Source organism: Zingiber officinale, chromosome 5A (genome assembly GCF_018446385.1).
Source record: "Zingiber officinale cultivar Zhangliang chromosome 5A, Zo_v1.1, whole genome shotgun sequence".
Lineage (NCBI taxonomy): Eukaryota > Viridiplantae > Streptophyta > Magnoliopsida > Zingiberales > Zingiberaceae > Zingiber > Zingiber officinale.
Genome location: NC_055994.1, coordinates 121,108,948 through 121,121,415, shown reverse-complemented (window position 1 = coordinate 121,121,415; position 12,468 = coordinate 121,108,948). Strand labels below are relative to the sequence as shown.

Sequence of the window (12,468 nt, the reverse complement as noted above, 5' to 3'; positions counted from 1 at the left end):
TTCTAAAAACCTGATTGCTTGATCAGTCAACTTTAGTTTTCCAAATTGAGCGACCTTTTGAAACATGGATGCTTGCTTAGGGGTGGCAGTGTCAACTTGAGTACGGGAGGAATTGGATGACTTTCAGCTTAGCGAGTGACAGTGAATTAGAGAAATGAGAGTGCAAGAGGGATTAGCATGAGTGATCCTTGATCTTCGTGTGGCCAACATGAATTCCAATTGGAGAACTACAGTCTCCAATCAAGTTTGTTTTCTGCGTGGAACTTATGCCATGGTACGACCATGTGCCGGTGATGAGTTACTTTGAATGTTCATCAGAATATTGCTCGAGTTTTCGTTGATTGAGAAGGATAACCTAGTTAGAAATCTTTAAGTTTTATTTTGAATCATTTAAAATTTCATCTAAGTTGTTTTTTTATAAAAATTTATTATATGTTTTTTTAATAGGATTTCTAAAAGCTTTTTAGAATTTTATTGTCAAATTATAGAAGAGCTTAGGATCTCATATAATCGATCATTCAACCTCCATGATATCTAGTACCTTTGTCAACTTCCAAGAGTGTTTGATAGTTTTGAGTATCTCAACTTGGCATCTTGAGGTTACAAGGATTTGCTTAGGGTTATGATTGAATTTAGTACGCAATTTGCCCTTCCAAGCATCTCAGATTTCTCAGCCTCTCATCGACCATAAGTCTTGACCATCCTCAGGTAGTTCTGATAGCCTTGACCCTCCAGGGTATGGTTAGAGCATACAACACATAATTGGGCAGACATTATGTAGGGAGGAGCCCTTGTAGGGTATGGTTTGGGCAAATCTAGACTATTACCGGACACGATCTCTTAAGAATTTTTATTGCAACAACCTCTCCCTTAGAAAACAAGAGGTTTGTACGAACTAAGTGATCGATCTTGTAAAAGAGGTAAAATTAACAACTGATAAAGGGGGCTACACTTCATTTGCTAGCTCTTTAAGTGCTCTAGTTTTCTCTCTCTCTCTCTCTCTCTTTAAGTTCCACTCTATCATGGGAGATTGGGCCTTGCGGGCATACCTGAGGGCGTAAATTCTTGCACCCAATGTAACTCATCTCCTTCCTCTTAAATTTACTTGTCTTCTCAGTTACTATGATTTATCTTTTCTGTGTTGCTCTTGAAACAGACTGATGAAGACGTTGAAGATGAGCACATTACCTTTTGTCATTCCGTGGGAGATTGACTTCAACATTAGAAGAGTTTTGCTGAACATCTCTAGTGCCATTTAACCGGTGTTAATCCAGGCAAATCTATTCATATACCAACAAGAAACTTTAACATCATTATTCAGCTAGGAGGTGAATTTTAGACGCATCAATTCTATTTTGTCCAACATTGCATATAATTATATATGATAATTAATCATTTGACACAAATCTTGATTGAATAATATTAGCATATTGCAAACAGAACATTTTTCTATGCTACCCAGAAGAAGGCTTGTCAAAGCCCAAAGTTGGGAGCTATGACTACTACCAAAATAAGCTAAATTCCATATTCAATTTTGTCACATGGATGATCTTTTTCCCTAAGACCTGATTTCAACTAAAACTGGTTAGAGTCAAAACTAAGATTCTAATGTCACACGCTCAAAATAAATGTAAACTATTTGGACATGTTTTCTTAGATAACATTACTAGAATCCTCACCAACAATAAATAGAAATTCCACTGCATCCTTGTTTCCGGTCCGAGATCAAAGAATGTGATGACTCAATAAAGTAATCACAGCTGAATATTTTCGGTCGGCTGGATATCAATCAGATCGACTTTCTTTAGGTCGGGAGGTCGGTTTTGTTCGATAGGTCGGGAGGTTGGCTTTGCTCGATAGGTCGGCGTCAAGATGACTACTTAGGAGGCCTTCGTTAGAATGACTTCTTAGGATCTCGGCTTCCAACAAGAGCCGACTTGACCCAAACTTGATTTGATTGGACCCGAGCTCGTCTTGACTTGACCCGAGCTCATCTTGATTGGACTTGAGCTCATTTTGACATTGACTTTCAGACTTTTTAACTTGACTATGCCATGTGATATCGACTTTCTCCACCGTATCAATAACTTAAAATAAAATCTATAAAAGCACTACAAGTATAAAGTTTTAAGGACAACTTATTTCGTATCTTGCCCTCACGGGCATAGCGGAATTGCCGCATTGTAAGGATATACAAAAGTGCTTTTGATAACATCATCATTATACGCCTTATATACAACTTTCTTCTCATGCTCCTCATTTATATTGTTCTCAACTAAACAAACATGATAATGGAAGCAGTAAAGGTATATACAACAAGCCCATATGAACACCGACGAGAGATTAAAACACAATATTCATATATAATTTCATTAGGAACAATACTATCGATGGATGTCGATCATCGATGGATGGATGGATCAATTGGATATCGATACTAAGAATCCTACACTTGCTCTTGATAACCAAACCAACATTGTGATGGATCAGGATAGGGAGAACCTCCTCCTCCTTGGCTTTGTCACTGGCTCTCCATCGTCAATGTTGGAAGTATCCTTGGAACCAGCTTGCTTGAAGGGGTTGAACTTGCCGAGAGTCCTTGAAACAGAGGAGAAGAAGGACTTCTTGCTTCCGGCCACCTTCACCCCACTCATCCCCTGTCCTCCTCCACCTCCGCCTCGCTGCATATCCGAGACGTACATCTTCATCTTCGCGAGCTCTGATCGCAGGGCCTCGTTCTCCCTGATCAACGAGACGTCGACCTTCAGGCTCGGCTCCCGTATCCCGGCCACTGCGGCGCCTGCCTCCTCCCCGCTGCGAAGCTGCAGTTGGTCGTAGTAGAGAGCGTGGAGCACAATTTGCAAGGGCAGTCGCTTGTTCTGCGACGCATGGAGCCGTGCCTCGTAGGACAACTTCAGGGGATCCATCACGCTGCACACTTTCTCCCTCTCGATCTCGTCCAATTCCGAATGGGCCTGCATTTGCATCGATTTGTTGTGTCAATAAGGATCATTAGGAAGAGCATTAATCGAGTCGGGGATTTAATTTGGACCTTGAGATAGATGTCGACGGCGCGGTAGAGATCATCGTCGAAACGTCTTGCGGACTTGGGGAGAGCACCGGCGATCGACGCGAACTTGGAGACGGAAAGCTCGTCGTCGGTGGCTATCTCAGCGAGGAAGCTGTCCACGGTTCGTGCGACTTTTTGCACCGCGGGAGAGCAGCTCACGCCGTTGAAGCCGGCGCCGTAGAGCATGCCGCCGCCGGCGCTGGCCTCTCTCTCGGCGAAGCCGGCCACGATCCGGCGGGCGCTGTCTATGTCCACGACACGGTCGCCGGAGTAGTCCAGAGTGACGGTGAGGAGGTCGGCTACCGTGGCCTGGTCGAGGAAGACGGAGGCCCGGCCCTCTAGCTCCCTCCGGCAGGCCGCGGAGGCGCCGAGGAAGATCGCGGCGCGGAGGAGGCAGCAGATGAAGCCGACGGGGAGGGGGGCGTCGCGGTCCGGCGGGAGAATAGAGACGAGGGATTCGAGGAGGCCGCGCTGGCGGGTGCGGGAGTCGCCGCAGGGGGTGGAGGACAGGGCGCCAGCGGAAAGGGGGAGGAGGTCCGGCAGGGACTTCTCGACGTAGGCCACGATGGCGGTGGCGAGGGATTTAGGGGCGGCGCCGCGGGATTTCATGCGGGCAAGGATCTTCTGGAACGAGGTGGGAGAGAGCGACGAGAGTTCACCGGCCCACCAGTCCGACGGCGAGCGTGTCGGGAAGTTAGCTTCGTTGCAGGCCTTCAAGCTGATGACGTCCACGGAGCGGCCGACGATCCCAGCATGCTCCGCGGAAGCAAGTAGATCAGGAGCGTCGCAGGAGCGGAGCAACGCAACGGCAGACGGGAGCGTCTTGAGCGCCGCCTGGCCGATGAACTCCTCTGTCCTCTGCACCAAGTTCCCGCGGCAATACTCTTCCGTCATCTGCAAGTACTCGGCGGCGCACCGGAGCGCCACCACGTTGTTGACGGATATCTCGAAGTTAAGCCCGTAGCAGAACTTAGCCGCCTTCTCGAACACGTCCGCGCCGCCGGGAACCTCCGACAGATCCACGCGTCCCAGGTCGACCCTCTCCGACTCCATCACCTTCCTCCGGATCAGCCCGCTCTTCGCCACCAGCATAAACTGCATCCACGCCCATCACAGCACTGTCACCACATCAACAAAGAACACACCAACAAAGAACACAAATGAAAGCCAAAACTCGCCGGAATATACCTTGTGCAGTTGAAAAGTAACCTTCCCGATCTGGACGACGATGTCGCTGGGCAGATCTTGGGAGAAGACCCTGGATTTCAAAATAATTCAGGAAATTCGCAAAGTACAATCCAAAATAACAGTCGACAAAGTGGTACCATTGGCTAGTTCTCTCCATGGCTTCAGAGGTAGCCGATCTGGGAGTGGAAACAGAGGCCGCGGCCATGGCAGATATAGAACAGAGCAGAGGATGATGCCGAGTCTGCCGACGATCGCTTCCATCAATACTGACTAATTTATTAATTAATGGCCAGGACATGTGGCCCGATATATCGGGCGTCTTTTAGCCACATCTTAGTCCGGCCTTTTTCTTTTTTTGATATTTTAAATTAAGAGGGAGGAATTAAAAAAATAGGGAAAGTGGGGGAGGGGGCAAAATGGAATTTTGCTAAAAATACATAGATTTGTACGCCTAGATACGTACATGCGTGTGAGAGAATCTATTGGTGCGGGTTTCTTGGAATTTGGATCGTGTCGCGTCGTAGCTTTCAGGTCTTGTCGTATCGGGCAGTGGCTATAATTGGCATGCCGGATGGCCCCACCTGACTCGTCCGCTCCCAGTTCAGTCCCATTTTTGGAAGCCCAGGAGCCGCCCGTATATCTTGTCCTGGTCGGCGACGCACCACGTCGCCCTGCCGAGCTGGCGTGGATAACGTGGTGGGCTCCGGCAATCCCGGCGGTACGGTGCCCGGCGCGCCACGTGTACGCTTGTGTGTGGCGGGTGGCTGGGAGAGGGGAAGGTTTTTTTTTTTTTTTTAATTCCCGTCCGGGATCGGAATCCGCTGCGCTCGCGGAGCGTGGATCCTGGCGCATCGTCCGACGCTGTCGGTTGAGAGCAACGTGTGGAGCTCCTCCAGTCCACGAGTTTGGTTGTGTGTGTCTGAGAACGCTGATACCTGTCCATCGCACGTACACATGATCGGCCCATGGGCTTCCCATGCAATTAATAGGGAAAATGACATGTGCGACAATTAAGGGTAGCCACAGACCCGGAGATTTGACTCATCAAGATGAGCTAACCATGTTGAGTCTTCTATCAATAAGTGGGCACATACCTTGAGTTCTATTGATTCTACGACTCCATGTAATTATTAGACAATAACTTATCGTATATCTTTAATGAGCTTTCAATGTGACCACATATTTCGTAATCCTATTGTCTTTAAATTTTCTTTTTTGATTTTCATTGTAAACCATCTTTATTTACTTTGATAAAAGTACATTGCAACCAATTGAACTAGCACATGTTGAACTTCTTTCTAAGTTAACTTCCTTCTCGTGAGATACCAGCCAAGATGAATAGTTGTAATACTTCTCTATCTATTTGATTTGTCTATAACAAATTGATGTTATCTATGGAAAGAGACCAAGTGTGAAAAGGAAAAGACAATTCAAACTTCATCCAAAATCAATACTTTATACATCCAAAATCACTATTTTTTTTAATATAAGTATTTAGCTCTTAAGATCTAACTAAGATAACATTTGAAGGTTTGAAAATGAGGGAATGAATTCATTCCCAAACCTTGTATTTGGTTGATGGGAATGGAATCAAGATTTTAGAATGAAATTAAAAAATTTGGATATAAATGAAATTTACCCCCTCCCTTGGGTTTTGATAGAATGGAAATAAGAATTAAATTTTGAACGAAAATACCCTTAGTATATTTGTTCAAATTTTCTTTCATTTCACTCTCTCTCTTTGTTCTCTCTCATCATACTTTCTCTCTCCTCATTCTATCATCACATTTTCTCTCACAACATACTTTCTCTCTCCTTATTCTCTCTCATCACACATTCTCTACCATTTTCTCTCTCATCACATACACTCTCTCATTATTTTCTCTCTCTTCATTCTCTTCTCATTTTTTCATCATACTTTCTCTCTCATCATTCTTTCTCTCTCCTCAATCTCTTTTACCATACTCTCTCTCCATATTTTATCTCATCATACTTTCTCTCTCTTCATTCTCTTCAATCATACTCTCTCTCCTCATTCTCTCTTATCACACATTCTCTATTATTTTCTCTTTATATTCTCACTCATCACACTCTTTCTCTCATATTTTTCTCTCTCTTCATTCTCTCCTCATTTTTCATCATACTTTCTCTCTCCTCAAACTCTCTTACCATACTCTCTCTCTCTCCATATTTTCTCTCATCACACTCGCTCCTTATTTTTTCTCATCACACTTTCCCTCTCTTCATTTTTTTCATCACACTTTCTCTCTCATCATACTTTCTCTCAATCTCTCATTTTCTCTCATCACACTTCTCTCTCTTCATTTTTTCCATCACTCTTTCTCTCTCAATACACTTTCTCTCTCATCATACTTTTTCTTTTCTCAATCTCTCCTATCACGCTCTCTCTCTTCATTTTCTCTCATCACACTTTCCCTATCTTCATTTTTTTTCCCATCATACTTTCTCTCTCATCATTCTCTCTCATCATATGTTTCTCTCACATTCAACTTTATCTTTCATCTAATTTTTTCTCTTATTTTCCCCTAAGGGTAAAAAAGAAAATTTAAATTCATTCCGATTAAAAATATTCAACTAACCAAACATTATTTTTAGGAATGATACCCAAACTCATACTCATTCTCATTCCACAATACTATGATACTCATTCCCATTCCGATTCCCATGAGAGAATCAAACGCTATCTAATTTTAAAGAGGACCGATGTGATCCTATAAAAATTTATCACTAACCATTAAGTTAAATCAGAAAACCCAGATATATCATACTGGATAATCTAGCATTATAAGTTTTTTAAACTCCTTAGATAGATCGTGTATTGGGTGAGATTTGAACCTTACCATCACATCAATCATAAACCGAGAGGCACATCTAAAATTATTATTGAAGCAAATACCATGTATAATTTTAGAAGCAAATACCCATGCAAATGTAGAAGTTTTCAATTAAATAAAGAATTAATATTGGCCTCTCTTCTGTTGGAAAGAAGTTCTTCAACCAATTAATTTTGTAATAGTATATATAAAAAAGAATTTAATGAATCTAGTTAATTTTATGATAGTATACTAGAGGAAATAAGAGGTAATGAAAGTAGAAGAAAAAAGTCAAATAAATTACAAGAAAATAGAGCATCACAATAGCTTGATTAATCGTTGCCTTAATTAAATATTTCTTTAAAAAAATAAAATTGAGAAGTAAATAATAAAAATAATAAATTATCAAAAGCTCATTTAGATAAGTCGTCTCTACATCCATTGCTTGTAGGACTCAGACTCAAGAAATAAAAGTCATGTCTCAACCCTCAACAAGCATTGCTCGTCTAGTGTTCTTCGTTTCTTGGCCCTTTCCTCCCTATCGGCTAGAATCGATCCAAATTAATTAGAATCTAGAATTTTAGAATATCACCCCTCATGAAACACATCTACCACAATTTCAAAAACACAAAGAGAAGATTAAGTTGAAGATTGAAGGGGGCCACAATGACACAAATTCTAATAAATTAAAACACATCACTCGTCGTGTTGTGCCTAGTGGATATGATGGAGCTCCGAAAGCTCCGCGAAAAGAAAAAACGCACACCAATTAGATTGATAGAGTTAGCAAGTAAAGCTTCATGCTTCACCACACAAAACTTGCTCTCATCCTATAGAACACACATTTTGTGGTGGAGAACACCACAACGGATGTCATATATTCTATCCTTTGTCATATAGTATAATTTTCTATATCATTTCTTGTAGCTCTTTAAATTATACACTTCTTTTTTTCAAAAAAAAAAAAAGATTCAGTATCCTGTTTAGGAGGAACTTTCTCCTATTTTGGAATAAAGAAAAGTTTTCAAAAATCTTCGTCGACAAACTTGCACAAGTTGGTCCTGGTTCTATGCATGCCAGTCGGCATCTTCTTGCTTGATATATCATGCAAAAACAAACAATTGACTGGATAATCTGTGAGCTGAGCAGAAATGACTCGTGACCAACCATGAAAATGATCTGACAATTCTTTGATGTATCATTGTACTTGTTTCTCCTGTTCATGGTTTTCCCCCCTCCCTTTTTAAGAAATAACATCTCAAGTTGAATCTCTTGGTGATGATGGTTTCTGAATTCTTGTGAGTTTCATGTGTAATCCAGTAGGGATATCTATACCAGAAGAAAAGGATATGATCCTAATGTACGACTATCATTATTTTCTTCTGCCTTAAGACAAAGCTCGGGCAATTGTCAATTGGACTCAATGTCTTCATAATTTGCTTCCTTGAAGTCGAGTTCATGAGCACATTTGGAGTTTCCTTCTTCCCCAATCCAGAAGCCATTGTTTATCATGTGTCACTGCTCCGCAAGCCTTGCGGTTGTGTATGGTTTTCTAAGGGACTAGTTTTCGATCCCCTATCGTATGTTCATAACTTGGTTTACAATTAGGGGGGGTGTCAATTTGAATTTAGTTAGATGCAATTAGAGCTTAGAAGAGTTTGCCACTTCTATCTTAATGGCCTAGGAAGTTGACAAAAGTTGCCATTGAACCCTTTTTGGCGCCCTCATCTCTCTGTTGCCTAAGTGTTTGGAGAGTCAATTAGTAGTTTTCTTGGACCCTAAACTTAGTGCTAGCAGGAAGAGCCTGTTTAAGTTTCAGAATAGTAAATTTTGTTGTAGTACTTTTGCCAACGATATGTAGACCTCGCCAGTTGATGATGACAACCAAATTATTGCATTTCGCTATCTGTGGAGCAAGCTAAGTCTACGGTGTTGGTCGATGCTGAATTGGCCATGCCATCATTGACCATCCAAGTCGATCCCTATGTGTTTCTACCCATGGACTAAGTTTGCGGTGGCCTACACTTTGAGCATCACAACCAAAGGTCATGTGTCGCTCACTACCCATGGACTAAGTCTGCGATAACAGAAACAACGCATGCATTCTGTGGGGAGTTGCACTCATACACATGCAACATGACTAGGCCACTTGCCACTGCTAGCGGATTGAGTCATGGTGGTGCAATCATTTCCTAAATGGTATTTGACCGTGGTATTTTGATGTGTTGAGCAAAGAGTTTAAGTTAGGTTGGTTTGTGATTCTAATGAGCATAGCAAGTTGTGCAGGGACTCAATAGAGTGCTCATGAACCTAGTCGAGGTTGACTTGGCACAACTAAGTTGGTGTGGCTTGATGGCTAGAGGTTTGTTCGGGATTGGAAAATTATGATATGAGACATCTGAGGAATTGCAAAATAAGGAGCATTGTGGTGTAAGTTTTGACGATAGTTGGAGAAGACGGATTACATTTGTGAACAATTGAAGGATAACACATGGAATGAGCCAAGGGCATCAGAGGGACTCACAGTATCACTGAAGATGGTAGTTCTTTTAAATGCAATGTGAGACTAGAGTAACCTATGATTTTATTTCATGTAGTTCTTTACTCAAGCAATGAGTCATCGATTAGATTGGTAGTGGTCCACGATCCAGTTAACTTGACTAGTGTGCTAAGTCAACTAGGGAGTCAAATTGATTTGCTTGCAAACATAATATTTTTATTCAAATTTAAGTTGACTATATAGCCAACAAACTAAATTGAGTCAACTGAGCAGTTGATTAAATTCCTAACAGGAGTAAAAAATAATATTATTGGTTGAGCAGAAGAAAATTGTAGTCGTTAGATTGCTTATGCAATAAAGTGACTCAATTGATTGAAATCAACATGAGTCAACTAAAGGAACCATTGCTAGGAAGAACAGTCAACTAGCTTCAAGGTGAGTCGACTGAGAGTTTCATTGAACGTTATAAATAGAGGATCAAGATTGAATTGTGTTTCTCGGTCCAAAAGGAGAAAATTAATGGGATTTGAGATTCACTCACTTGAAGTTATAGATCAGTAGAAATTAGGAGTCTCAAAGCACGTAAATTTACTATGTTAGTGCTTGTGTTTTATATTTTATCGTTTTGTTGTGATTAACTAACTTGACTCATCTTGCTAAGCATTAGCAAGAGAAAAGTTTTAACTTCAAGTCAGCCACCATTCATCTTCTCTAGCCTTCTAATACTTTAGCAAACCAATCCTAACACACGGTAGTTGTGGCACACTTGGGACGTATGTGTCCCTAGGTATGCGCCTAAGCTATCTGCATATGATTAAAATTGTAAATGAATTAAATGTTTATAAATAAGTTTGGCGTTCAATTTAATAAGAGTTTATTTATATTTATTCAATATACATAAAATCAATTAAATAAATAAATTTAAATAATTCATTAAACTAAATGAATAAGCTTTAATACATATATTTAACTTATTAATAATATTCACAAACAAAGATGGTAAACCATTTGTGAACTATGTTCATGTTATCAATATGGTAAATAAACAAACAAACTCTTAAATCAAATTCACTAACAAACTAAACAAGTTTAAAAATAAAAAATTTTAATCAATCAAATAATCTTGAATTAAGAGCTTGATAATCTCTTAAACGACCCAAGTTCAAAATTATAAAAAAATCAAGGTAAGTTTGAACAACTATTTCAACAGCTTAGTTTATTTTAAACTATTTTAAACTCGGCTTGGATCGTCTTGATTATTTTATCATACAAGCTTGAATAATATAAAACTTGACTTATTTACAACCCTAGGTATGATTCATTGAGTGCATGCTTAATGCTTTATGCAAATGGGGCCTACATATGTTGGTTGCATGTAGCATGGGCAAAGTTTGTGAATGCATTGGTTGCACATTGCACACACTTGCACAAGCATGTAACGTTTGTTGTTATTGTTGTTGCTCCCGGGCTTGGCGTGACGGTAGAAACAGGGCATATTTTCAAAGCAATCATAGTTCAATTCTCATAAAAGACACACCTATAGTGATTAAATTACTGCCGGATGATTTGATCTTCTGAACCCACTCTTATACCATATGACATTATTGGGATCATCATAGCAGAAGACAACACACTAAATGATGAAAGTGACTTATTATTATTTATGCAAGTGAGAGATGAGAGAGACCGTAACGACTAGGTTTTTAATCTAATTATAATTATATCATCTCTTTTTATTGAACATATATCATCTTTTTTTAGTCGAGATCAATTAAAATATAATCCTATTTACTTTCAATTAATTAACTAATTTTAGAGATTCAAAAAGTTCTAAACTTTGAGAAAGTTTACTCAAAAAACTAGTTCTAGAATTTTACAACTTATAAAATTAATTAGAGCTTAATTCAAATTCAAATTTAATTAACTCTTAATTCGAACTCCAAAATTATGATTATGACAAATTAACCCTCAATTACTCTTTAATTTAATTGAAAAAAATAACCTTTAATCTATTTGGATTAACTTTTCTATTAGTCAACATGTTAACTCTTAATTATATGATTAATTAATTAAGATGATTAACCATCATCCTTCCTTAGGCTACATATATCACATACTTGAGGTTAAATCTTATCGATGTGACCATAGGTATCTAAGTGATCAAATTCTTTGATCCCGTACTAGTGGTGGCAAAAAAAGCGAATACACTCGCCCCTAGCGCCCCCGCCAACTCGTCCCAAGATCAACAAGGAGGAGGTAAATCACGAGCGGCTACTAGCCTTTGAAATAATGACTAACACATAAGGGAGACATTTACTTCGACTTTACCGAAATTCGAATCTCAGACCTCATGGTGGCAACACTTCATGCGCTAGCCACTAGATTCATCCGAGGGGACTCTTTGATCCCGCACTAGTGACCTTTGACAAGGAATCAAGACTCACTATTCGAATGTAGTGTTTTCTACTGAAGTCATTCTATAGTATATTTTTTTGTGCAATATAATTTCCCTCATCATTTTATATCACAATATGTCCCTAAGACTTGAATTAATATTTATCCTATTAGAACACTTGAAAAAGTTTATTTGATATCTTATCTCAAAATCATTATAACAAAAAAACTTTCGATAACATATTTTAGCATTATCTCACATCTATCTCAATCTATGACAAAACAATGAACTTATTATAACCTTTTATTATAATTTATTAGTTATACAATGAAATTGTAAAGAAAAGAATAATTTTATTCATAAAATATGAAATTATATTTTTACAATAATTTTCACTCTCAGTGACAGTTGTTTTCCCCATGTTATTTTATATGAAATTACAACTATTATGACCTTTCTGGTTTCCCCCAAGTTATTTTTT

General features: G+C 39.6%; 1 protein-coding gene across 1 annotated transcript; it reads right to left on the bottom strand.

The window, feature by feature from the left end:
* Positions 1-2,341: 2,341 nt before the first annotated feature.
* LOC121981512 (root phototropism protein 2-like) lies at positions 2,342-5,499 on the bottom strand. The gene is made up of 4 exons (XM_042534074.1): positions 4,396-5,499; positions 4,259-4,328; positions 3,053-4,165; positions 2,342-2,975 (listed from the first exon to the last, which is right to left on the bottom strand). Exons 1-4 carry the CDS (start codon positions 4,554-4,556, stop codon positions 2,487-2,489), a joined length of 1,833 nt encoding a protein of 610 aa, XP_042390008.1. The 5' UTR covers positions 4,557-5,499; the 3' UTR covers positions 2,342-2,486.
* Between the last annotated feature and the right edge of the window lie 6,969 nt (positions 5,500-12,468).

Coding starts and splice junctions, on each gene's coding strand:
- LOC121981512 (XM_042534074.1), bottom strand. CDS start 4,556: ATGTCCTGGCCATTAATTAATAAATTAGTCAGTATTGATGGAAGCGAT. Junction 4,329..4,395: donor ATGGAGAGAACTAGCCAATG/GTACCACTTTGT, acceptor TTTGAAATCCAG/GGTCTTCTCCCAAGATCTGC. Junction 4,166..4,258: donor TTACTTTTCAACTGCACAAG/GTATATTCCGGC, acceptor GCGTGGATGCAG/TTTATGCTGGTGGCGAAGAG.